This window comes from Nipponia nippon, unplaced genomic scaffold, assembly GCF_047370975.1.
Source record: "Nipponia nippon isolate SJK-2023a ecotype South Korea unplaced genomic scaffold, ASM4737097v1 scaffold_6, whole genome shotgun sequence".
Classification (NCBI taxonomy): domain Eukaryota; kingdom Metazoa; phylum Chordata; class Aves; order Pelecaniformes; family Threskiornithidae; genus Nipponia; species Nipponia nippon.
Window position 1 is genome coordinate 48,300,020 of NW_028262380.1, and position 27,484 is coordinate 48,327,503.

The 27,484-nt window shown below is 45.4% G+C and overlaps 2 protein-coding genes across 5 annotated transcripts in view; both read left to right on the forward strand.

Moving 5' to 3' along the window:
* PLRG1 (pleiotropic regulator 1) overlaps positions 1–11,738 on the forward strand; it is a 41,255-nt gene extending 29,517 nt beyond the window's left edge. For 3 of the 4 annotated variants that reach the window (XM_087736599.1, XM_087736601.1, XM_087736602.1), the window contains 2 exons: positions 10,206–10,383; positions 11,404–11,738. The gene's annotated coding sequence lies outside the window, so the exon portion shown is untranslated. The remainder of the gene's footprint in view (positions 1–10,205; positions 10,384–11,403) is intronic. The other variant, XM_087736600.1, reaches the window with a different exon arrangement.
* Positions 11,739–14,639: 2,901 nt separating this feature from the next.
* DCHS2 (dachsous cadherin-related 2) overlaps positions 14,640–27,484 on the forward strand; it is a 118,680-nt gene continuing 105,835 nt past the window's right edge. Inside the window, exon 1 of the mRNA XM_087736658.1 lies at positions 14,640–16,448. Within this exon, the coding sequence (XP_087592784.1) occupies positions 14,640–16,448 (1,809 nt within the window). The remainder of the gene's footprint in view (positions 16,449–27,484) is intronic.

Below are 27,484 nucleotides of genomic sequence, written 5' to 3' on the forward strand. Positions count from 1 at the left end.
TAGCACAGCTTCCACTCAAAAAGCCCAGCCCAATCTCCCTTGTCATTAAAAATGTGAGATCTTTATGCCAAACCCAGCGTCTCCACAACTTAACCATCTACTTTGCGTGATGGACATTAAGCTAGAAAAATAAAGCATGTGCACATTCCTGAGGAAATAAATTTTGGGAAGCTAAGTTTGCAGCTCCTATTTCACATTCTTTTCTTCTCATTTTAAATGAAGCATCAAGACAGCAATGCTGCAAGTTGCACTGTGTGTGTGTGGTGATCCTTGCTGCTGCATCCCATAACGGGAGGAGGAGAGGAAGTGTTGCTTGTATATGCTCTGCTCTGAAGCCTTCTTTGCCTTGCCAAAATCTCTTCATTGGCATTTTCTCCATAGCTGGCTCATTGGCACCATGCATTTGTTTTCCATTAGTTGCCTCAGTTAGTATGATGAGTTTCTTTCTTATTATTCTTAAATATCGTGTTTTAAATGAAAAAATAACGTTCCTTCTATGGTCTGATAAATTGTTTTTATTGATCTGCTCTCTTTGCCTCATGCTCTTCCTTTCACTCGTTTCCCTTCTTTTTTTCTCTGTTTCATTCCTTTTCTTTGAGCTAGCCTTGCTCACTCACACACCAAGTTTAATGTCGTTTCAAGTACGTAGTGCTGCACACTCAGAAACTCCCACTGTAAGCCCACATCTGCCATGTACTCTCTCAAGGAGAGCCCAGCTGATCTGTGTGCTGGGAACAGGACACTGGAGGTACCAGGGACAAGATGATGATAGGTGAAAAGAGCAAACTGTGGTTAAGAAGCAGTATTATCATTTTTTTAATATCTCAGCTGGTTGCCTGACTCGCTTTCCATCTATCTCTACATTTTCCAAATTTATTCTGGGGTTTTGCTCCTTTAGCAGAAGGAAGTAGAAATAAAAAATAAAAGAGAGCGCATAAGAGAATGAGTATTGAGGAACAATGCTGAAGTGAGATTTTTTCATGTGCTCTTTGTGTCCTGTAAACCCACCACAGAAGTAGGACCATAGGATCAAGCCTTCCAAATTTCATACTATAAAGCTTCCTCTATCAAGCCCTTCATTTTTCCTCTTTCCCCCTTTGCAAAGATTTAAGCCAACAGATAAGTCTTGCTTCATAGCCCAAAGGTCAATAAATCCACCCGACATACACCTGTGGGGAAATTAAAAAGTTACATTGTTCTCATGGCTGCATTTTCTAAAATGTCTTTTCTCTGCCAGTGCTTTCAGTCATAAGCCCTTCGCAGCAAATTTTGCAATCATGTTTGTGTCTTGAACCTGTACTAGTAATAACAGGGGAGTTGATTTCTACCATACTGAGCGGTTTCATTTTTCAAAGTATATTCAGTTACATTCAGTTAATATTAATTGAGGTGAGGCAGACAGAGAGGGTAAGCTAGGCGTGCTGGGATGGGATGTTTTCATTCCTTTTAAAATGTTCTAACAGCATTAATGTACTGCTTCGTTCTTCCACGTCCTTCCTCAGCTCAGAAAACGATGAACTGAGGGATCAATATTTGTTCTGTCCAAACACCTGTTTAAAACTCCAGTTTGAAGTCTTTTCTCATTTTTGTGCCTTCACCTTTTCTCCACGTTTCTTCAAAGAGGGAAAAATCCCCAGGCTGAGATATTAGCCCAAGCGTTTTGTCTTTCTAACAGAGAGGTCAAATAACGTGAAGTGGCTTCTGAACTTAGGTATACAAAACCTCCCTGCATTGAGCGGCTGCTTTAGATCTAGGTTTTGAAGATGGAATTTCATCTCCCAGCACTCTGGTGAGGCTTTTTAATATCTGAATTGATGTGCAGGGGGAACGCCAGGCACGAGTTTGCAGAAGACTAATTTAGTAGGAAATCAAAGTCTTCCAAGAGAGAATCTTAACACACTTTCCTCCTTCCCCAAAAGATACTTATTTTCCCAATGATCTGCCCCTCTTGGGGAGTTGCTGACCTGTTATCTGCAACAGTTGGATGTCCTCGGATATCCCACGTTGCTGCCCGTGACTGGGGTGCATGGGAGAACGGGCTGCAGTTCCTGGGTCACCACCCCTGTACCTGCCTGGCCACGGTGTCCCAGCCAGAGGCAGCTGTTGGCAGGAGTCTGCCACATCCCAGCCCATTGCAATTCATCACCCGGTTTATTACTACAAATTGAGGCAGTTAAGGTTAACTCACAGGAATGTGAACTCGAGCAGATGAAATGCTGGCCTGGGTCTCGTCCTGCGGCTGCAGGGCAGCGACCGTGCAGAGGAGCAGCAGAGAGCAGGGAGAGGTAAGTCATGCGCCGCTGCCATGATGGCTAGGCATCCTCTCTGGCCTTTTTTCTGTGCCCTAACTTACTCTCCCTGGTGCTCAGGTAATTGCCCTTGTACTCCTTGAGAAGAGTTTCAAGACATTTCCCTGTCCTTAACCTTTCCAATTTACAGTTTATTCCTTGTTTCATAATTGACTGTGTTTGAAATTGGACGTGGAGACACGTACGAGTGGAAAACCAAAGAGCAGGTCCCAAACTGTGCTGTTACACTCTATTAACAGCAGGGCTAGCAGCCAGTGAGTTCACTTGGTTATGCCAAACCCAGATTAGACAGTACAAACCCTGACAATTTGGTATTATTTTCTGAAGAAACTATTCCAAGTCTATTTTCTAATGGGGAGAGAAGGCAGTGTTTTGGGGGAAAGGAATAACTTTCTTTAGCTGTTGAGCAAATACGAAGCATCTGCCTAATACGTGCTATGTATATCCAAGGAAATGTAGGGAAAAAAGGTTTATTTTGGAACTTAGTGGATGAAATCCTGTCCCATTAGAGTAAATGGGAGATTTGCCATTGACTTCAGTCAGGCCAGCGTTTCACCCAATACTTTTTACATATGTTTTTATATGTTGTGATAATTCATGAATGAACTAAAACAATCCCTGTAGAGAATATATGAGGATTGTTCTTCTCTACCTTGAGGGGAGCAATCTTCATTTGTTGCTTACTATATTGGGGTCCTTGGAAAGAAATATGGATGGGAGAGTCTTTACTACATTAACGATATATACTTTATCTTGTATCTCTCTTTTGTATAATCCATCAACAGCAGCATTACACAGAGGTTAGCTGAGAAAGGAGCACAGATGGGAAGAAAATGTCTGAAACCGGATCTGAAGGGGGCTGAGGTGATGTTGTCTGGATGGGGGTTGTAACCCGAGGAGAAAGAAAAGAGAGTATCTTGCCCTTTGAGCGTGTCTGTCTTAGATTGTTCCAAGTCTACGATCCAAAGGCCTGGTTGAGTTTCCAGTCTCATTCTGGCTGGATTTTTAAATGCTCAGAACAGCATTAGTAGCCAGGACAACCTTTTTTTTTGTTTTGTTTTTTGTTTCTGTTTGTTGCCTGGCCAGGAGAGATTCTGATGAATCCTTCTTGAGACAGACCTTGTCATTCCATCCAGGCCTTTGCCTCCAACAGCAGGTTCATTCAACATGTTCCTTACAAAGATGCATCTTCCATCTCATCAGAAACCGATACCCATGGAGATTATGAGCTGGTTTTATGCCCTTGTGAGTGTGTAGTGCTCCACCGTCTGCTTTGGCCACCTCTTGCCTTGATTTGAACATATTAGTTTTGGCCTGGGAAGCTCCAACAATCCGAGGGAGCTTGTCCTTTCCTGGCCCAGCCACCAGTTAGTGCTGGCCCTCTGGAAGGCTACTAATGTGAGAGAGAAAAGGGGTAGCTGGAGAGCCATTTTCTGTTCAAGATCTTTGACTTGGAAACTCGCTTTCTTTTCTTGGTCAGAACATCTCGAGTGGGGTGAATAAGTGGTTTGGAGCTTAGGGAAGGAGAGAAAGAGGATGCAGCTAATGTCATGCTATTTTCTGTTGCAAGACTGTTGTTAGCAGGCAACTGGGGGAATCCTCCATTATTGTAACTGCAATCGGTTTAAATATTCAGTGAAGTGGAGTAAGAAGCGGCCACCCAAAGAAAATAAAACCATAGCTAATATAAAGCCTATGTACACCAGAGTGTGAGAAGATACTATGAACAACTGGTAGGAGAAAAATGTTGGTGACACTGTTGACTGCAGAGTGCAGAAGTCCCAAGCCTTTGCTGACAAATCTGCATTGCCCAGCTCAGGTGTGGAAGAAGTAGAGCTGTTCGGGTGGTATGGTGTGCAAGTGAATAAGCTTGGTTTTTTTCAGAGCAACTTGGGTGTCTTCCATAGCTGTGGTATGAATAATTCCCAGCCACAATCATTTACTTCCACATAATTGAGAGCCATCTATATTTCCAAATGGATCCTACAGTTATGAATACACGACTGTTATTTATGCAGTTAAAAAGGTGTGTTTGAAATAAATAAGAAGATTTAATTGCGCAAGACTTGCATCTGTTTAGCAGCCTAACAGTGTGCAATTCTGAGTGGTCCAGATTTTTCATTTCCCCGGTACACTATTGAGTCCTGACTTCTAGTTGGTACCTCTGCTATAGCCCTGTCAGGCAATTAATCTAGGCAATAACGGCATGAAATTGTTGCAGTAAATAAAGCATTTCAGATAAGTGCTTTAGTGCTTAAGTGAAAAAGCCCATGGGGATATTTCAACTCATTCTGATTTCCTTTAAAGATTATCTTGGCCACAAAGTACTATTATTTGTCCTTGCAATATGATTTTTTTCTGGAAAGCTTTAACACAAGTTCTCTTATATCATATTGTCTTATAATAAATTATCATGGTTTGGCTGATGTTCTGGTTTAAGTCTGCTCTAAAACAGAAGGAAGGAAAGTAGCCTAAAATAGCAATTAGAAGAGAGATTTGAGGGTCATGAATTATTTTCTATTTCTGTCACTACTTCAGGTCTCAGCTCAGAACGCCTTGAAGTTGCAGGAAATCTTTTATTGATTTCAGTAGATTTTGGATCAGGTGCATTCAGTCTGACCTTGGACAAGTCAGGTGCCTTCTGTGCTTGGGAATGAAACGTGCATGCTCCGCTTATGCCTCCGACAGAATTGCTATAAAGCTGCATTTGTTCACATCTGTAGAGACCTTTAGGACTCGCAAACGAATGCCACTTTTTAAAGTACAAACTGTTATTTCAGTGTAGATTAATTCATTTTACCTTGCACTGGCTGCCAACAGTCTGTTTAGTGCAATGAAATACTGACAGCCTGTGTCAACAACTGCAAGCAGCTCTTTCATGACAGAGAGAAAAAAGAAAAAGAGAAAATGCAGACCTGAACTCTTCCCCTTACACAGAATGTCTTTGTGTATGAAAATAAAAATTGTGTCTGTCATTTCAAAAGGCCCTCTCATAAAAGAAATGCACGTTAAATTAAAAACGCTGTTATTTTTTTCATTCCATCGCAATACAGACCCCTCCTGGTTCTTGATGAAGAGCGAGGTGAAATATCGCACGACTGAGCTACAGAGAAAACAGCAGGCTGTTCCAAGCGCGTAAGCCAAAATGAGCGTTCAGAGAGAGATCACTGTGTCATGAGCTCATGCTGGCAATATGGTTTTTTCTATGGGTGTAAACTGAGATTTGAGCCTGAGAGAGACCCTATATTGAGCCTCGCAGGAGCACTTTCATGCGTGTTGTTTTCTTTAGCATCAGCGAGGAAGTTGCGAACTGCTCCCAGATCTAGAAAAATACCTACAGCCCCCAGCGAGTCCCACTGCCCCATGGTCTCCTCCCCTTCCCTCCCCACCACACAGCAATAAACTGAAGATGGAGCCAGAGAGAAAACATCCAGATTTTACTGAGGGGACAACGTCATTTTGCCCTGCATAACTCTTTGGCGTTTGTGTGTTGGTTTGAGAGTCTTGCTGGTTTTCATTTGGGACGTGGCGGGCAGGGACAGGGACGTGGTGGTCAGGGCTGGGAAGCCGAAAGGCAGGGCGAGGCCCCATGCGAGGTGGGCATGGTGTGGAGCCCGGTGCCCCTGCCCCTGTGCGGCAGTGGGGAGCCCATGTGTGTCATCCCAGCCACAGCTCTTCCCGTGCAGAGTGGGGGCCCTGGGGTGGCTGTGGCATCCCTGAGGAAGGGCTCCCTCCTAGGGACCCGCCCAGAGGCCGGCTGCAGAAATGGTCTTTCTCTGGGTCATGTGAAGGGAAAATGATGCCTGGGGCACAGCCCAAAGTCAGTAGAGCACCCAATTTCTCTGTACTCTGAATTTTCAGTCAAGTAAGTACTGTGTTGAGGAATGATAGCATTTGAATTCACTAGGATATTTTATGCCCTTCTTAGTGCTGGTTTGTTTCTGCTGGACGTGAGCAACACTGAGATTGCTGCTATAAACGTGTTCCTCCCCTTCCAGGCAGTTACACCTCCCTGCGCCTGAGGTCTGCTTCCATTGCTCATCCGTTTCTACACCTAAACACTCTGCAATTCCTTTTAAGACTGTCATTTCTATCTTATTGGCAACATCTGAAAAGCATAGTAGTAATTCTTTTCCTTGGTGTACTAAAAAAGACTAGTGACTCATTAGGAAAAATATATTTAAAAATAGGTGCATTCTTCTAATCTCCAAAGTGCTGGCACCCAGTTTTAGAGTATGACTGAGGCCGGGGGGATGCCAGTGTTGGGAGGGGCCATCCCCAGCTGCGCTGGCCCTGAGACACCTACTCTGACAAGTGGGTTTAGGAATCCGGTTTCATTTGCCCAATGGCATTGTTTGGTGCAGTTCAGCAAAGGGATGCATTTTGTGTTATTTTGAAAGAAGCAGCCGTAAAGCCTTTGATGCAGGAATTCAGGAGCAATGTGGTCAAGTCAGGCACAAACACATGGCAAGTGCAATTGAAATAGTGAGCTAGGCCTACAGACAGTTCTTGCCTAAAATTAGCTGTATGAATTCAGTCTTCCTATGATATTTTCTTGTTCCTGTAGCCACATTCTAGGTCATGTATGTGTATGGGTTTAGAAGTACTGCTTTCCTTTTACAGATGACTAGCAGTCTTCCTTTTTCCTCTAAATATATTACAGAAGTTTATCTTAAGCCTTACTTAAAGGCTTGAGAAGATTCTCCTTCCTATCCTTTTTGGCTGAGTTCATTCTGAAATACAAACATTGATTCCTGTATTTACTGCTGAATGATACATGAAAGCATTACAGCCCATAAACAGCTAAAGGTAACATAGTCAAAGAGGTCAATATTCAGGAATACGACTAGGAGTGATGAAAAGACATTAAAAAAGAGATTTCATTGACAATTCTGTGTTGGGGAACAATCTGCTCTAGGAAACAGTGGAATCTCCGTGTTTTAAACTTCAAAACCGCTGCTGTGACCCTGTGATCTCAAGTGTCTCATAGTTGAGGTTCCAGCTACCAGGGCAGAAGATACATAGCTGAAATTTGTAAAAGCCTGCGTTATTTTATTCTTGAGCACACCAGGAAAAAAATGTCAGTGGTCAAATACAGCTAGAACAGGCTGGGAAAAGCAAGCGGGGAAAAACAAGCCAGCTGAAGAGCAGGGTCAGCTTCACCTAAGGGCTCTCTTAGCCCTTAGCCAATCCTGCATCATTGCAGGATGCAAATGTGCCCTATGCACATGTAATTTAATATCTGCATGTGGTCCTCTGTGGAATGGTGATAATGAACCTTTTCAGCCCCATAAAGATTCTGTAAAGATAAACTCTGTAAAAAAGGATGACGATCTTGGATAATTCAGTGAGAGCACCGTAAAAATAAGATTTCCTCCTACAGACGTGGAGTGGCTGGAAGAAGTTGGCAGAACTGCTTTTAGACACAGCTTGTATGTCCTAAATTAAAATAGGGAATCAACTTCTGTCTGCAGCACTCGGTTTGGCTTACTTTCAAGCAAATAGGATCCATTAATTAGGATTTGCACAAATGTGTTTTCACACATAGTAAAAATGAGTGCCTATCCAAAAGCTGCTAGGTGCTCCACTACCGCTTATTGAAATGAAATGAGCAGAATTAGTCGGCAGCAGTTTACTGCCAGCTGCCAACAAAAACAAACCTGCTACAAGAGGTAACGCAAACATCTGCTCCCCTATGGCTTCTGGGGGGTTTCACCCCGTCCAGCCGCTCCTCCAGCTGTCACCTTCCCAAAGAAACACATAGTACGGCATAATACCGTGTGCCCTGAAAATCAGCAGGTCAGGGCACTTGCATACTGGGACAAGGGGAGTTGCTTTGTTCTTGTGTATTTATAGCCTTGTCTTAATAGGCTCTTTAAGAAAACAGGCGAACCTTTTAGGATCATAATTGTGGTAGTGTCAGTTGGAGCACAGCAGCCAAGACTGAGGCATCCAAACTCCTTATGAAATTATCATCTGGAAAAGGAGTGCAAAGGCTCAAAAACTGCTGGTGAATTAGTTGCTTTTAGTGTTTGTGTGCATGTGAGAGAGAGAAAATAGCCAGGGGCCTTAATTCACACATGGATCACAGTATATTTTACTTTTAAAAGCAAAGTCCTTTTCTGTTTTACAGCTATTTTAAATAATTACTTAGGTCAAACCAGCAAGGGAATCAGCTGGCATAGTGGCTTAGCATATCAAGATACAGCTTTATGTGTCCACCTTCTCTCCTCTCAGTGCCACAAGCTTGAGTCCTCAGCAGGGACTTGAGCTGATGAAGTGATAGCAGCAGCTTTCCAGATCTCAAGCACACTGTGTGGGCTGCTCTTCTGCGATGAGGGCAGCTGCCCTGGGAAACTGGATTTTCATAGATGTGAAAGCCAGAAAGGAACAGTCTGATCATTTAGCCTGACTTCATTTTACTCAGTAATTCCTGCTTAAAGCCCTGTCATTTGTGGCTGAAACAGAACATGTCTGTTAGCTGTCTAACCTTGATTTAAAGACTGCAAGTGACAGAAAATGCATCCTATCCTGTGGCATGCCGTTCCAGTCGTAAGATGCTATTTGCATCTTGTTTGCAGTTTGAACTCTGTTAACAGACTTTTAACTTCCAACTACTGTATTTTGGCTTGCTGGCAGCAGTGGTGCTGTGCACAGTGTTAGCCAATGTTAATAACGGCTAACTGCCATCCCTGAAGGGAAATCTCGGAAGAGCTGATTCTGAGCAGTCCTCTACTTGATGACTTCTTATGTCTTCAGATATGGTTGTAATGGTTTTGTTTTGCTTGCTCTCAGCCAACTCTTTCTTTTCAAAGCTTCAAAGTTGAGAGAGAGAGAGAGAGAGATTTTGGAAGTGTAGGACATGCTAGGATATCATATCCTGTAGATATGGAATAACTTCGCTAATGCTGCACTCGTGTCCCTGCGTTAAGAGGCTGCATCCGGATGAAGATTATCTGTGGATTTAGAGCTCCTGCAACTACGTTTGCTCATTGCATACTTTTGGTACCATCTGCAGTTCAGACAAACACATCAGATAAAACAGGATTTAGTCCCGTTTTGTTTCTCACATCTGTGTCTTTTTTTCTTTTGTTCTTCTACACACACAGAATTTGACTACTGGATCTGATTGCAGGTTGTGATCTATTATTGTGCGAGAAAAATTGATAATCTAGATAATCTCATACATTTTATGTGAAAATTCAACGCAGTAGTCAAGGGAGGTATTATATCAAGGGAGTACTAAATCCTACCTGGGATTATATTTTATCAAGCTTTCTGGAGCTCACCTCCAAGTTTTAGAGAGACCACTAAGCTCTGGATTCAGCGGTGGCAAGCAGATGGCAAAAGACAGCTTTATGTGAAATGCAACCCATGCAGTGCGAAGTTCTTGCGTGTTTATCCCTGGCCCAAAAGGGTGAATCCTTTGCCATCTTAAAGGGATTGCTTCAAATCTGCATCAGCTTGTCAGAATAACAGACAGCGAAAGAAAGAAGCCTTCCTTCTGTTTTAAAGATAAGTTTATAATATGTTAATTGTGATATAGACTGCAAACCACATGAGGAAGTGAACAGAAAACAAAAATAGGGTCTTTTACTTTTGGATAAACCCCATTGCTAGAGTAATAAAATCCATGGCTAAGTTTATAAACTAAATGTAGATATATATTAAAAAAATGGTTAGGATGTCGAAATCTGAATGGACACCTATCTAGCAGAATCTCATTTAATTCTGTTAATATTTATTTTCCTATTTTATTTTATTTCGCATTTCCTAGAACCTTTGCTCATAAAAAAGGATCAGTTATGTATTACGCATAACAAGAAATGTCTTCATCCTGCAGGGGGTAGTGGGATTAATATAACATGAGTAGAAGAACACATTCAAATTTTCCAGGCAGATCCAAATATATTTGAGCAATCATCTTGACAAGTGATGTGACACTCAGGTTTGCAGCTGGGAAGGTGTGGAGTAGAAACAGAATTGAGATCGACAGCAAAGAGACTAATGAAGATCCATACGATGGAAACACAACATCGGGACAGATGATCAGGCCTGGATGATAGCATATGAGGTAAGTGAATTAGAAATAAAGTTAATGTGAAAATATTGATCTGGGTAATCCTACTTAGACGGTTATATCTGAGTGACAAATTCTGAAATAATTGCCTGCAGAAGGTGGCAGCAACATCCACTCCACAGACAGAGCGAAGGCATCGCGGTACATTTGGAATGAAAGGGAAAAAAAACCCAAAACACTACTACTATTCGTACCATAGCTTCATAGCTCTCAAACCAGCATGAAAATCTTTCCTACCTTTGAAGACAGACTCAGGTACATTATTTCCAAACAGATTCTGGCAACAACATGATTCTTCATCAGTGAAGGCAAAGCATCTGTTCTACAGCAAAATGATTTCTGCAAATTAGTTTGCGATCGAGAGTGAAGGGATGGCTACCAGTAAAAAAAAAAAAAATCAGTCTTAACTACATATCATTGCATTTATAAGGAAACCAGTCCTATACATAGCTTTCTATTATAGTAACTGTGACCAGCCTTCATTTGGTCACCAGCAAATCTTTTGTGCAGCTGACGCTCCTTCAAAGAGGTGTTGCTGAAATCAATATACATGTGCCTGGGGAACTATAAATAATGAAACACCTGATGCCCTGCAAAGTTAACGCTTTCTCCATACCTCATGTATTCCAGGCTGAATATCCACAGTGACCCCAGCCAGTAAGGCTGTAGACAGACATCCTTTCTTAGATCCAGCTGCAATAGTTGAAGATATTAGTGCTTCCTCACCCCACAATTTTGCCAGAAAGCTGATTTATATGGGATCTCTTTAATCCAGCATAGGAAAAAAAATCACTGGGGTTAACGGAAATAATTGTTTCAGTGTTGCTTAAACTAGTCTTTGTCCTTAAAAGTAAACTCACAGAGGATCCGGGAACACCACCTGGTAGGCAGAAATGGAAGCGTGGTGCGCGCTGGCTGAAAGGCAGTAACAAGCAGCTGAGACCATACTGCCTTCAAACAGCACAGGAAATAACTTCATGGAAAGATTTTTTTATTTTATTTTATTTGCTTCAGCTCTATCTGGAGCAGTTCAGCCACCCTCTGCCCTCAGCTGGCTGCTACCGCCCATCCGATGAGCGCTGGAAGGGATCCCGTAGCGCTCCCACCCTGCGTCAGCCCCGAGTCAGCTGGTTTGGCTTAAACTGCTGCTGCTGCTGCTGCTGAAGACGGCTTGCAGTAAGCCAGCGAGCTGCGGAAAAGGCAGCAGTCATGTTGCTTTACCACCTCAGCCATCTATGTCTTCAGCGTGGGAGGGTCACATCTTAAGCTGCCACAGCTGTTGCGTGGGCAAGGCAATGTTTGTAGGTGGAATTAACTCTAATAACAATGGACCTTCATGGTTGTAACAACACTGTCTCTGTTTCAGTGATCTTTTGTGCTCTAGTATCGTATCAGAGCTTTAGTTTGCTACAGTTTAATTCTCCTCGAAGGAAAAAGAATTTCCAGTTAATTCAAGGAGGATTAAGCTACAGCAAATATTGATTTACAAATATGGAGCGATTAAATTTGAGCAGCTGGTACAGTTATCACCTTCCAGCTTCCTTCCTTGCTCCTTTCCTGCCACAAGGACAGCTGAATTGGCATACAGGGCTGCTCTGGGAGCACCAGAGTTCACTGCCGTGCATAGCAAGTGGAGCGATGGTACGCACGTAGGGTGGCCTGAAGAGGCAGGGCTGGAAACTTCAGTGGTTTGAAAGTGCATTCACATGCTGTTTACCTGCCTAGGAAGTCAGAGGTGGCCACCTCCAGGAAAGGGATGGGAGGACAGCTGGAGAGGGAAGGGCTACTGCTGTCCGACGGAGCGTGCTGGCTCACAGGCAATCCCTTCTAAACTGGAACACACAGGCATTTAGCATGCTCTGACCAACATCCCTTGCCTTCAAACAAGGTTATGCTCCTGTCCGCTTTCTACACTAGAAGACTTGGTAGATCTGGGGAGCTGGCAAGTGTCTTCGCTATGAGAGTGACCTGTTAAGGACGTAGGAGGTAGCTAGTGCACTAAAACTTTGCACCCTTGCTTCCTTTGGGATAACGTCTTTGTGGCAGCTTCCCTCCATGTCTTACGTGATGCCACTTCTCTTTTTCGTGTAGGTCAGCATGTCACTGGGAAGACAGGGAACAGCAGGGGTAGCTAAATATATCCAGGAGACAGCAAACGTCTCCTCAAGATTTAGAAACTTCTGTTTGTGATTTGTGGAAGAAAAGGAATGAGGTCATGAACATGGCAAAAGAGAGGGAGAGAAAAAGCTTAAGGAGGGAACGGAAGAAAGAAGAAAAGGCTCAGAGAAGGCAGAAAGATGAAGAAGGTGGAGGAACACTTACAAAGCAAGGCTCACGCTCACAGTAGACAGAACATCTGTAGCGTCCCAAAGATGTGGTATTTCTGGAAACATGCTGTAGTTGGGCAGTGCTTTTATACGACTTTCCTTGTTATAAAACTGTTAAAGTGCCCTGGTCTTACAAAATACATGAATACTGCCAGAACCACGGAGAACTATGTCCATCTTATTTTTTCCCCTGCTATCTTCATGCACGCTTGTATCTGAATACAGAACTTTGCTCTTTAGGCATCACCTGACCTTGGCAACAGAAGGTTTTGTTTAGTTTTTCAGTGAATGTGCCTGATTGAACATGATTCACATGTTTTCTTTGCGACTGCATGGGCTGCATGGGACATGGCTGTTTTTCCAAACTTGCTGTGATTCAATGGAATTCAGGCATTTTCATATTGAACATCTGTGACTTGGGGAGGATCCATGTGTTTTCTCAATGAATATGAATGAAACTGGCAAGGGCCTCAGCGTTTCCTTCTTGCTTCTATGCTTGTAATTATCACAGTATATAAATATACAGAGACTTTCTCAGAATGTGCCTAAGAAGATCTGACAAAATCTAGTTTTTGCTCAGCCCTGTCTCTCTGTGTAAGGAGGCAAGTCAGATACAGTGGATACAATCTCACCTGTCTCCCCTCCCGTGCACGCAGACACGCTAAGGCTTCTAGACTTACTTTGGAACCTAATTCTCCCTCCTACCTGGATATGTGGAACTGTTAGGTCCTAAGTGTCGGAAAAACCACTTCTCTTCCCCTTCTCCTCCCCTGCGTGGATACATCAAGGGCTGTTACAGCGACTCGGAGAATGGGTGCTCCGGCAGCGGTACTTGGGTGGTTCTTCTGCAACTTGGAAAAGTGACAAATAGCAAAACAGCTGCCCTCCCAAATGCCCCTTCACAGGAGAGGACCGAGCTACAGTAACTCCTCCTGCTACTTTATTGTCTTTGCTCTGATTTTACTTGTCTGTCCTAGGATAAATTTACTTTTCTCTGACCAACTGCCAGACTCTTGCCAGAAAGGTGAAATTAAGTTTGGTAAAGGACCAGTGGGAACAGCAAGAGACTGGTAACTGTTGAGTACTGTACTTAGCTTTCATGGAAAGATGGATGGTTGGTACTTCGCATTTCTATGATGCTGTACATTCTCACTGCCACTGAAGAAACACTAATTCATCCTTAGGCCATTCCCAGTTAGATACGGGAGTCAGGAATAGTGAAAAGGAAGGAAGGAAATCCTGGTCTCGCTGAGGCTGATGGAAGTTTCTACTTAAAGCTTATTTCTGGTAAATGCTTCCCTGCCGTGCTGAGCACCATTTACTGACCTAATGCTAGGATAACGAGCAAGCCTTTTCACGGAAAGCGAGGACCAGAATATTAAGGCGAGAAAAATCCTTGCTGAACTGAGCAAACCCGTTTATCCTCGCAGATTTCCGTCTCCTCCGCCATGAGGCATGCCCCTGCACCCAGAGGCAGCCCCTGCGCTAGTCACCGCTTTCCCCCCTCGGCAGCTCCGCCAGCTGATTCCCCGAGGAATCCAGGTCGGCGAAGCCCTCGGCGACTTCAGGGCGGCCCTAGGGCAGCGCCGCGCCCATCCAAACCCTGCGCGACGTGTTCGGGCGTGGGGGGCGCCAGCCGCCGGGCCGGGGTGGGCGGGCGGCGGCCCGGCAGCGCTGCGGGGGGCGGCGGGGCGCGGCGGGGCGGGGGCTGCGCGGGGCGGCGGCGGCGGCGGGGGGAGCCGCCTTCCCCGCCCCCTCGCACAGCCTTGTCCTGCCCAGCACCGGCGGCGGCGGCGGCGTAGGGGATTTCCTCCCGCGGCGGCGGGGCGAAGCCACCTGCCCGGCGGCGGCGGCGGCGGCGGCGGGGAGCGGCACGGTGCGATGCGGTGGAGGCTGCCCGCGATGCCGGCTTAGCGGCGGAGCATGGCGCGGCGGCGGCGGGGCGGCAGGTGGCGGGGCGGCGGTCCCCCGACGGGGCGGGCGCTGGGGCTGGCGCTGCTGGCGCCGCTGTGGCTGTGGGCGGCGGGCGGCGGCGCGGCGCCGGTGTACAACCTCAGCCTGGCGGTGGACGAGGGGCTGCCGGCCGAGACGCTGGTGGGGGACATCCGCGCGGGGCTGCCGGCGGGCGCCGGGCCGCCGGGGGGCTTCCTGCTGTCGGAGGGGAGCGGCGAGTCGGCGGTGCTGGCGGACTTCCACGTCCAGCCGGAGACGGGCATCATCCGCACGGCGCGGCGGCTGGACCGGGAGCGGCGGGCGCGGTACAGCTTCGCGGCGGCCACGCTGCGCGGCGAGGTGGTGCAGGTGGAGATCGCGGTCACCGACGTGAACGACCACCCGCCGCGCTTCCCGCGGGACTGCCTGCAGCTCAACGTCTCCGAGCTCAGCCCGCCCGGCACCGCGTTCCGCCTCCCGGCCGCCCGCGACCCCGACGCCGGCCGCTTCGGCACGCAAGGCTACGCGCTGCTGGAGGAGGGCGGCGCGGCGGGGGAGCCGCCGCTCTTCCAGCTGCGCTACGGGCGGCCGGAGCCGCTGGAGCTGGTGCTGCTGCGGCGGCTGGACCGCGAGCGGGCCGAGGCGCACCGGCTGCTGGTGGAGGCGTGGGACGGCGGCAGCCCGCGGCGCCGCGGCCGCCTGCGGGTGTCGGTGCGGGTGCTTGACGAGAACGACAACGCGCCCGCCTTCAGCCGCGGCGAGTACCGGGCGCGGCTGCGGGAGGACGCCCCGCCGGGCACCGCCGTCTGCCGCCTGCGGGCCACCGACCCCGACCTGGGCGCCAACGGCGAGGTGCGCTACGCCATCAACCGCCGGCAGAGCGACCCCGACGGCTACTTCGCGGTGGAGGAGCGCAGCGGAGTGCTGCGCCTCCGCCGCCCGCTGGACCGGGAGGCGCGGGCCCTGCACCGCCTGGTCGTGGAGGCGCGGGACGGCGGCGCCCAGCCCGAGGTCTCCAGCGCCCTCGTCTCCGTGGCCGTGCTGGACGTGAACGACAACCGCCCCGCCATTCGCCTGCTCTACCTCACCGAGAGCGGCGGCCCGCGGGTCTCCGAGGGGGCGCGGCCCGGCGACTACGTGGCCCGCGTCTCCGTCTCGGACGCCGACGAGGGCGACGGGGCGGAGGGCGGCGGCGGCATCGCCCTGGCCCTGCTGGGGGGCGACGGCGCCTTCGCGCTGCGGCCGGCCGGTGCTGGCATCTTCTTCCTCTGCGTGGCGGGGCCGCTGGACCGCGAGAGCCGCGACCTCTACGCGCTGCGGCTGGTGGCCACGGACGGCGGCTCGCCGCCGCTGTCCGCCGAGGAGCCGCTGCTCCTGCGCGTCGCCGACCTCAACGACGAGGCGCCCGCCTTCCCGCAGCCCCACTACCGCGCCGCCGTCTCCGAGGCCGCCGCCCCGGGCACCGCCGTGCTCCGCCTCACCGCCTCCGACGCCGACGAGCCGGGCTCGCCCAACGCCGAGGTGCGGTACGCGCTGCAGGGCGACGCGGCCGCCCTGGCCCTGCTGCGCATCGACCCCCGCAGCGGCGCCGTCAGCACGCGCGCCCGCCTGGACCGGGAGCGGCAGGCGGCGCTGGAGCTGCGCGTGGTGGCGCGGGACGGCGGGCGCCCGCCGCGCGCCGCCGCCTGCCGCCTCAGCGTCCGCGTGGAGGACGCCAACGACAACGAGCCCCACTTCGAGCGGCCGGTCTACCGCGGCCGCCTGCCCGAGCACGCCGCCGCCGGCCGCTGCCTGCTGCAGGTGAGACCCCGGCCCCCGCCCCGCCGCTGCCCCGGGCGCTGCGCGCCGCGGGTTCGGCCGTCGGCGCTGCGGCTGAGCGCCGGGCGCGGTCGTAGCACTGCGGTCTCCACATGTGCCCTTACCAGTGCAGCCCTGCTCCCGTAAAGCTGGCACCACGGCTGCTGAGCACCGCGGCTCGGTCTCCAGAGAGAATCCAGCATCAGCCCTCGTTGAATGCCGGAGGGCCGGCGGCCCCCGGTACTTCTGAGGGCCCGGGGCGGCCCTCGGAGCACGGCCGGTCAGAGCCGGCTCTGAGGGGGAGCGTGGCCCGCAGGGAAGCGGAGAGAAGCCGGGCGATGTCACACAAAGGCACCTGAAATTAAAAAGCGCTTGTGGGGCTCTGTACTATTTCCAGAGCTCTCTGCTAATGAAGAGAATGGGTTCACTCTGCCTTCACGGAACCTGGTTGATGCTAATAGAAAAAATGTTCCACTTGTCCATCAAAAAAACCCTTTATTCTTTGCAAGTGCGGCTGAATGGAGGCTTTGCAGGGCCGGGAGTTGCCAGGTAGCCCTCTTGCTTTTAGCTTGGAAGGGCATTTCAGAATCTATGCCTTGGAACTGAGCAAAGTCTTTTCCAGCAGTAGAAAATTCCCAGCAGCTGACCCTGGGTGAAGGTGTCAGAGTTTGTGCAGAAACTTGCATGAATTTGGGGAAAACCCGTGCTTAAAGAGGAGACCCAGGGGGAGTCGTAATGTGATTTCTCAGTACTTCTGGAGAAAAATCATTCTGTCTTTATCTCCAGGTGGCCTGCTTAATTTTTTTTTTTTTTTAAATCAGGAGTCATTGATGATGTTTTGGGTCTAACAATCGTTTATTTCAACAAAAAGCCTTTTCTTCTCTTTTTCTTTAGTTGCACTCCGAGCTCAAAAAGTACACCGTTTGCACAGCCCTAACAAAAGTCCGCCTATAAAAAGTTTGGGAAGGTTGAGCTCATGGAGCGTTTTATTTCGTATCCCAAACTGAACAGAAAATCCCGTCACTGCCCTTTCTTTTTCTTCCCCCCGCCCCGGGCGGGGGAAAAAAAAAGAGATCCTGCCTCGGTGGCCCCGGGAGAGCCCAGGAAGACGCTAATGACGTCATTTTGACAGTTCACCTTCTCGCGGGGCGGAGCGCGGTGCCTCACGGCAGCCCCGCCCCTGCGGGGGCGTGGCCGGAGGCGTCGCCGCGGCCGTCGGCGTCCGTGGTGCTGAAAGGCGTCGGGCAGCGGCGGGCGGGGTGCGGCGCCGCCGCCGGCACCGCGGCTGCGGCTGGGGAACGGCGATGTGTTGCTTTTGACTTAACCAGACAGAGGCATCCTGAAGGGTTCCTGGAGCGTTTTACAGACATCAACCCGTGACTGTGGTTTTATTATTTTTCTCTTGTAGGTTTTGATATACTAATGGTGCAAGGTTTTCTAGCAGGTCAAAGGTGTCACGTACTGTGAATGTCACCCGTGGTGTACTCAACTTCGAAAGCGTTACCGCGCTGCCATAATCTTGTTCGGAGAGTAGAAAGAAATAGTTAGGTCCTGGTGGCTGAATGATCAAATCTGGGATGTTAAAGCCACAGGTGAATGGGAATGAGGCACGAGAGACGTGCGTAGGAGGAGTAGCAGATGAGCATCCCGTGGACTGCCAGGGAAGGAAGCTGGTGTTTCTACTTGCAGGTGAATCCTGGATCATCATTGTGATGTCCAGGTTCCATACTGCATTGTATAGTAGGCTTAAGCTTTAAACATACTCACCTTTTGAAATTTTGCTCATACCTTTTCTCCCATTTTCCTGCTACTCAACCATTGTGAGCAGGAAAAGTTATCATGAAGCAGGTGGCTTCATTTATGTTGCTCCAGGAGTTTTAGCTAGAGATAAGAATGAAGAAAATAGTTCTCGGTTTGGCCAAGCCATTTTTTCAGGGTCTGTGGTATGAGTCCTGTCTCTAACTGGGCTCTTGAACTTAGAAGCTAGCATGAAAAGGAGGTAACCGCGGGCTGTGTTATTGCTGCTTCTGGAGAACTGGAAACGAACCAAGACACTGAAGGAGGCTGCTCATGTCGCTTAGCTTCCTCTGCTCCACAACCCGGGGGACAACAGAAGAGGACTACAGTTGTTTATCACACACCTGTGATAAATATTTGTGCTCTGTTTTACGTTCAGATCACAATCATAGTAGCTGGAAGTCTTCTAAAACTTCCAGTCTTTCCCCTCTGCAAGCAGAGGGGCTCTTGCAGTAGTGCATCACTGAAGTCTTGTTCATTAGTAACCTTTGCTTGGGGACCAACGGGTGACGAACCATTGCTTTATAGATCGTGTGTCTAGAGCTTTCTGCCCGAGTGCTTTGCTGTAGCTTTGCGCAGCCACTAAATACTGGGCAATTTATTCCCTTGTGTTCTTGACTGCATGTTGATAATAGGAGATTTCTTTCCTTCTGGTAAATTTTTTATTCCTGCTGTGATTATTATTTAGGCTATCTTCATTTCCCCCCTACTCTCCACAAATCTAGCCCATAATGTGGGCTAGATTTATGAAGTGGATCAACTTGTATATAAGACTGGCTTTTACCCGTTTCTCCTGCTCTGTAGCAATTCACTGGTTAGAAGAATTAACTGTGCACTTAGAAGACATAGTTTTCAGCTACTTCTGGAAACACTGCTTTATTCCAGGCTTTTCTGTGTTGACAGAAGGCTCTCCCTTCCAGTGCGGATTGACCAGTAAGGGAGAATCCACATCCTGAAAAATAAGTAGATTTTTTTTGCATCAGCTAATATAAGAAAGAAATGTGGCAATGTAATGATTGCATCAGTGGGGAAAATAACACAGCTGGAGATCAGAAATCTGAGCAGACAAATGGGAGAAAGTCTAAATGAAGAAAAGGGAAAATCAATGGGAAAGTAATGGGTTATCGGACATTAGAAAATAGAGCAAAGGTATGCAGTGAAACACATAAGTAGAATTTTGAAGACGTTAACAGCCTTTATCACATTTTTGTCCTATTTCTGCACTCCTTGGTGTCAGCTTGGCAATTTTGGGTGGATTTTTTAATACATCTGATGATGTATAACACAGATAACTCTGTGATGATTGCACCTCTGTGGCCTAAGAGTGAGGAGTGTGACAAAATGTCTCTCTTCTGAGCCATTCTCTTAATCCTATGAATGAATTAAGGAATAAAGCTTTGCCATAGACCTGCCTTGCTAACATAGGTTTAATTCTGATTACAAATTTTATTTTCAAGCTTTTTTAGGTGATTGCAGTGCTTCTCAATACTCATTATTACGGTTCTCTTTAGTACAACATGTCTCCAAATTATAGTACTGAGTTGCCGAGTTTGTCCGGATTTTCAGTCTTCCAGCTGAACTGGCAATATTTTTCTCTCTCTGTCTCATGGAGCAGGCCAAAACTTGACCTAAAGGGAAATAATTCAGCACATCAGGGAAAACACCAGTTTTCCTTGTGTTGTACCTTTTACCTTGGTGGGGTGGAAGCACCCCGTTCTGTTTCGTATCCTCCAGGGACTCCTGCATAAAAGAGTATTTCTCCCTTATTGGGCTGTGCAGAGCTTATAGTTAGAAAGAGATTTGGTGACCGTGGCAACTCTCCGCTGAACTCGTCTTTTGAACTTAATGAAGATGTTTATTTTGTGTTATACAGCATAGTACATTCTGTATATGTCTGGGGCTCGTAGGTTAAACTTGCTTCCACTGCGGGGTATGCTGCAGCTTGTAAGTTACCCTGTGGCATAAATGTCATTCACTTTATACTGCACATGCATTTGTATGAATAGTATAACGAGTTATGTACCTGTAATTGCATCTTGAAGAGGACATTAATTGTCATGAATTAGTGACAGTCATGTCAGTAGTTTTTTACTAAATTTATTTTCTTTTATGGTTTTTTAGAAAATACATGTTTATTGGCTTTAGAGTAATCTTTGACAGAGCTGAGGAAGAGAAAAAACATATGTTATCTGTCAAATGATAAAGACCCGTCTGCATTCCACTGTTAGGACAACTTGCAGTTTTTTGGTCCATTAAGGAGGCTGTTTTAACTCACTGGTTAGAGCTCCTCCGTTCCTTTTACTTAAAAATAACAGGCTTTCTGATGCTGAGATTGGGGGGGGGTGGGTGTGTAAATGCAATGACAGCAAAGAAAGGTTTTATTTAAAGCTCTTAAAGCTAACCTAGGTATACCGGAAATTATGGAATAATAAACCCGTGTGTTTTTAGAAAATAATATTTATAGGTATAATGTATGTAAGAAGGGTGCATGGGTTTTGAGGATTTTTGTAAAGTGCTTAGTATATTTGAGAGAAGTTGTTCATTCTTACTTGAAATACACATTTCCAAGAGGTACTTGCAGAATGAGAGAGTTCTAAAAAAGGCATTTTAACATGCATCTTCTCCTAATTTTTCTCTGCCTTCTGCAAAAGAAAAAAGAAAACTAGGAGGACAAAAAGGGATGGAGGGCACATCCCTGCTGTGAGGGATGGAGACTTAGAGACTGTAATCTGTCATTGAGCCACTAAGCAGGTAGCAGCATTGGCTGCAGACTGCATTTTTCTTCCTTTTCTTTCCCTGAATGGGAGCAAGCAAGGAGCTAAAAGGACAGTCCTTTCTCTGATGGTTTTGGTTCTGGATCATTTAGTCCACACTGCAATTGCTGAAACCAGAAATGAAGCCAGCAAACTAGGTTCACATAAGTTATAAAGAGGTATAAAATCCAACTCATCCTAGTTAGAGGTAAGACAAAAAGGAGCTAGAAGAGATCAGGCCATGTATTCCTCTGTTGGCTTGTTGAGCTTTCCCAGTCTAATTTTCACTGCATCTGATTTAAAGAAGTAGGCTGCAGAAAAGACAGATTTTGTTTGTTGACTTAGAATGCTACTGTGTTTTAAAACTGATACAATTGACAACAGGAAGACCAAACCCCAGACTGAACTATGGTTACAGCAAAGAAATTTATCATCTAATCTATAACTATAATGCAAAACTATTTATTTGTTCATCCAATGCATAGTACTATTTTACTGGGTCTGAAAGCAGTTAACATGTCATCATTTATCTGTTAGGTATATGATTTTGTAGCAATTATTTCTTTCTAAATTCACAACAAATATCCCTTTGCATTCCAGAAGCCATTCAGTAGATTCTCAGTAGATTATAATAGCTTTATTGTTATAAAATCACTTTTCATGGCTATGCACAACTTCTTGTAATCTATTAATATGTAGCTTTAGAAGTACGGATGGTCTGGGCTCAGAGACTAATAAATGTCTCTTTGAATCTGTGCAGTAGTCTGCTGATTGCAGTGCTGAGCTGATTGCATGAAGGGAGAAAAATGAAAAAAAAAATCAGAAGACAAAATATAGTATTTTAATCATTATTTTTAAGTAACTGTAAATGAATAGGATTTCTACATATTCTTTTGCTTAAGAATTCTAATTATGGTGCCCTTCTAGGGCAATAGGAAATCTGTTTTGACAATAGGACAACCATTCCATTTAATAATTGAAATGTCGATAAGAATGAGAGTCTGTTCCTTGATGCAGTCCTTTCAGTGCCAGCATCCAGCACTGAATGGATACTTTGTAGATGTAAGAAGCTTTGAATCTGAAAATGCAAGGATGTGAGAAATGGGAGGTGGAAGCCTCTGACTTTTGCTGCTCCTAGTTTGTAGTTACTCTTAAATGTGGCAAGTGTTAAATTTTCAGTGTCCAAGACCTGCAAAAACCAGATCTCCAGAGGTAAGTAATTCCCTCCCCCGCCCATGTACTGAGTCTACAGCTGTTTGCTAACTAAACCCACCACTCAGAGAACATGAAACATTGAAACATCAAAAACATTGACATGGAAACATTTGGCTTCTATTTGAGAATTTAAAATTATGTGAAAGTTTGAGAACAAAAATATTTTTAAAATTACTGCAGAAAATGACCTTTTTTCCCAGTTCTCAGGGAAGTCTTTTAATTGACATCAGCAAGCTGGGTCTGGGAAGAGGGAAAGTTTGAAGGCTGACACGTGGCTAAGTCTGAAATTGTCTGCACACTTCGGTCTATAGCCATGATGAGAAAAGAGACATGCATGGTAAAGGTATTGTTGTTAGAGAAATTAGATGTATCCCTAACTTTGGGCTAGCAGAAGAGAAGTAATGATATTAAATAGTCTTAATCTTGTGCTTTATATTGCAGAGATCTCTGTATTAAAATATTAGCTAAAAGGCTACTCAGAGCACCAGTGGCAAACATAGAGTCCTTGAATACCTTTGGCTGCTAAGTTTGTAGAGTTTTATGCAGCATAATGAATAAACATTCAGCTAAGTGTCCAGCAAGTGTTCATTCATAGCCACTGACCTTCTGGAGTAATGATTGTGAACTACTTTTTCAGAGAGAAGGCATTCCAGTTCAGAAATGTAGTGGGTTTGCTGGTGTTCACCTTTATACAAAGAGCTGACTTCAGCAGTTGTCTTATAATACATTTTAGCAAATTATTAATAAGCTGTAAATGGCTGGGTATGGCCTGTCTGTTCATTTATCAAATATTAATGTCAGTTTATCATCCGTATAGATTTTCACAAATTGCTAGGTCAGCAGAAGGCTTAGTCTTTCCTGGAAGGTTTTCAAGCATTGGGATATAGATGAGTTAGGAATCTCTTAAGTTCCAGTTTACTATGCAAACAGATTGACACGCTGCAGAATGAGCCTTTTTATTTTACTTTGCTGCTCAATTCATTCTTGAAAACAAACTTCTAATTGCATGCCGAAAAAACATCAATGATTTACAGAGTCTGCATTTCTCTTTTAAAATGCATGAGTTTGATTTAGAACCCAGTCAGAAGCTTTATGGGCTTCAGTGTGCACATAGATAGCTTGGAGAAACGTGTTCTGCAGTGCATTAATGATAGAGTTTGTCGGCGCAATCCCTACTCCACATTCGGTGTAAAACAGTAAGTAATACGAACACTGCTGTTGTGAGGAGTGGGGCTCTGTCCAAATCCTGCTGCAGGTGTCAAGAGTACAGAGGCACAGATATCAGCTAACAAAACACTGGGGGAAAAATGTCAGACGGCTCCCTTGGCACAGGCATTACATGTAAGAGCCTGTGTATCTATTGTGTCGGACCAATATCCCTTCTAGCCCCATATCCTTTTTCTCATAGACACTAACAGCGTACGTCCTGGACAAGTGTAAGAACAGGGCAAACGTGAATCTTTCCTTCATGGATTCTCAGTGTTCAACCATTTTCAGCTCAAGGACATCCCAAGCAAGACAGCATTTCTATGTATTTGTAACCCTGAATGGATTTTTTTTCTGTGAAAATCAGCTAGCCCTCAGCTTTTCCCAGGCATCATCAGCCACAATGTACTGTGGCAAGGGGTGCGCTGATCAGCTACCTGCTCCATGAGGAATTGCCCCTTCGCTTTGAACCTGGAGACAGAGAGAATGATCGGTCCCAACTACTCATGATTTCACACATCTGTTATATCACCTCTCCATCTCATTTCCAGTACTCATTCTTGGTAGCTGAAAAAAAAATTAACGTTTGGCCAGCAGCTATTCTTGAATGCCGAATGCTAAAATGTGCCACTCATGAATATATAAAATTAAGCCTTGTTTACAAAGGTGATATAGTAGAAGAAAGTTCACATTTTATAGAATTTGATAGAAAATAATATCCTTGCTCTCAATCTATGAAGAAAGTTTACTAATCTGTGTAAAAAGGCATTTCTTTCAGGAGGAGTAATAGATTTTTAAAATGCTACTAATAAATCACAGTTCATTCAATCAGTTCTAAGCTCTTTGAGACTCCTCTATAAGAAGCTGTACAAAATCAGGAGCTTTTTAATTTCATTGGCACTTAGGTGAAATCATTCTTCTCTGGTGAATGTTGAATTGCAAGGGATTTACCTCCATCACGCCTGGAGAACATGTCCAGCAGTGGTGTATTTAGCATTGCAGCCGAAGATGTGCAGATACTTCTCACCTTTTTGTACTGAACTGCTCTCCTATATAAATTTGTGTATATAATTATATATATATATAAATATAAATGTGCAGCAGATTAAACAGTTGTATCCTCGCTAACACATGCATGACCAAACGTAGTAACTGTCAGCATTTACAGTAACTGCTAATGCACTCTAATGCAGAAGGGATGTTTGTGCTGGCTGGCTATGCTTGGATGTAAAATCTCTGCCGATTCCTCATGATAATTACTTGGTTATGGTTTTCAAGGTAGATGCAGGAACAATGTACCAAAGTAGATGGATTACTGATGAAATTGTGCTGTGTACAAAGTCAATTCCTATTTCTCACTCAGTCCCATTTAAATCAAGTAGTGTAAAGAAAGTTTTAACTAGGCTTTCTTTACACGGGTAAACTTGACAGTACAACCCAAAGCCTCACTCTTCATGGTAGCATCTGACAGTGAGAGTTGGCAGAACATGTTTTAAGGGAGAATGCTTATGTTGCAACCCTTTTTCGTGCTTATTCCCTCACTTCCACAAGCTTCGCATTGACATGTGAGTTACTCTAGATGGATCAAATCTACGGACTTTGAAATAGTGCTTTGTTTAGAGGTGGGTTTTCATTCTGTAACTGAAGGTACGGCATTAGAGACACAGCTCTAGGTTCTGTATCTTCCTCTCCTTTGCACTAAATGATAACAAGCATTATATTTATGCCAGACTTCACTAGCTCTGTTTCCTGCTGGATATGACTTAAAAAAGATCAGGATACTGTCACGCCTATTTTCTTGTGCTCACAGGCTGTACTGCTTTAAGCATAAAACTGTTGCAGTACCAACAATATTTGCTGTAATAAAAGCAAATGTACTAACTTCCAGCCTTGACAGATGTCTCAATCTCCTGCGCTGACCTTGTGTAAAGTGTTTTTGTCTCCCCTTCCCCCTCTTGGTCCCCAGCTACTTCCCTCATGCAGAGAATTAGGTTGTCATGCTTATGTCTGCTCCACTTCCACTGGCTTGTGCCTACATCTGGTACTGGGAAAGAGGTAACAGGAAGGGCAGTTTTTTTAACTAATGTCTGACTAAACATATGCGAGACAAACAACTTGTGTATGCCCTGTTTTTTTTAACAGTTATAAACAAACACATGTGGTTTAATGCAGTGTCCAAGTAACTGGGTGTCTCTTACCAGTCAGAGAAACTGCTGGAGACGACTGCACTCAGCCTCTGGTACATTACCTTCTACACAACCTTTTGTTTTCAAATGTGTAAAACCCCAATAAATACAATTTTATACTACACATTCAGTTTTTCCTGCTATGTTTTGTAGTTGCTTTGAATTCTGAACTCATGTCCAGACATCCCAGAGTAATGATTTACCAAAGCCTTTTCTCCGAAGTGTCCTTCTGCAGCGTGGCTGCATTGATAGTAGACCTATCATTTGTACGAAATGGTGTTTTCTAGTAGACTGTTATCAGGCACAGATACATTGATATCTTTATCTCTGCTTCCGTACACAAATGGGGCTATGTATTAAATATTCTCCATAGATATATAGGCACCTAATTATTTTTACTTAGGGATCCATCATTAATCTTTTGATAGGCTATTGCCTTGGACTTTTATCCAGTTTTCATGAAAAATTCCCAACATTTTTGATAATTGGCTAATTTTATGGGTACATTTCAGTTTGGTACTTTTATCACTATGATGCTTAACAACATTTCTGTAGGGTCGATGTGCACTTACATGGGCATGGACTCAATAAAGCATGTCCGTCGTTCTCTTCTGAGAATATTTTCAGTTGTCTTAAGACGCTTCCAAATGGAGGAGAATAAGCTCTTTGAGACAAGGATTATCCCTTTGCTAATGTTTACGCTGTACATTGTACCATAAGTGCATGCTGTATAGATAGGTTTTTTGGTGCACTATTAGAAAATACGTTAATCTCAGGAATGTATCAACACAGTATCTAAACCTTAAAATTTGCAGTTACGTTTGATGGAAGGGGAGCAGTGACCTGAAGGTACCAACTCAGCACTTGCTCAGTTTTCAACAGGTTGGTTCCTGTTTTGAGTGTTTTGTGTGCTGTACTGTTACTCTTGCTCAGAAAAGACATCAAATAGAATTTGATTTTACAGTGTTTTGAGAAATGAAATCACTGAAAGCACTTCAGATTTCTTGGGGCCTCCTGTGCTTACACTTGTAGTTACTCTAGTATGCCTTGGGGTAGCTTTTTAGCACCATTAGTACCAAGGGTCCGTCGGTGTTTGGAGCCCCATCAGGATCCATTCTCCAGCTCATGGTGCAAAAATAGGATGGGGCAAAAATTGCTCAAATTGAAGACTGGCTGTTTAACTTGGAGCACAAGATTCAGTAATGCTGGCTTTTAAAAATGACTGAACCTGGTAATTCCTGCCTGCCTTCTGCTTTGTGTAGATCTATAAGCCTGTGCAAAGTAAGTGTAAAATGCTACCATATGGTAATACTATACAACATCACGCCAATTGATGGCTGCACAAGTTGTGAGGCAGTGGGGAGCTGGGAGGCTCTGTTCAAAAAAGCTTTTGTTGCACAAGCGTACAGGGAGCTTAGGAACATAAGCCACAATGAAATCAGCCACGACTTGTTCTTTGGGAGCTTTTCAGGTTCTCTGGATTTGGAAAATCCCAACTAATTTAATGCGTGTCTGTGGCTTTCTGAGGGAGAGAGAGCACTGTATGCATGATGCTGTAGGAGCAAGGGATGAAATAAACTGCAATACAAATGTGACCTGCTTTCCCAGAGCACAGAACTTCTTCTTAATGTAACATATTTTAAAACAGTATGTGCTGCCATCACTAGTAATAGGAGAATAATTATTTTCCCCAAAAGTTTAATTTGAAAACAAAGTCACAACTTAGAAAGTTCTTTTTCTTTTAGATCTACGTTTGTATAATTTTTAAAGGATCATTTGTAGAATTTTTAAAGAGAGCGTTTCATTCTGGTTTTAAAAAGCAAGAAGGGCAAACCCCCATATATTTGGCCTCTCTTGTTTGTTTGTTTGTTTGCTCCCTTTT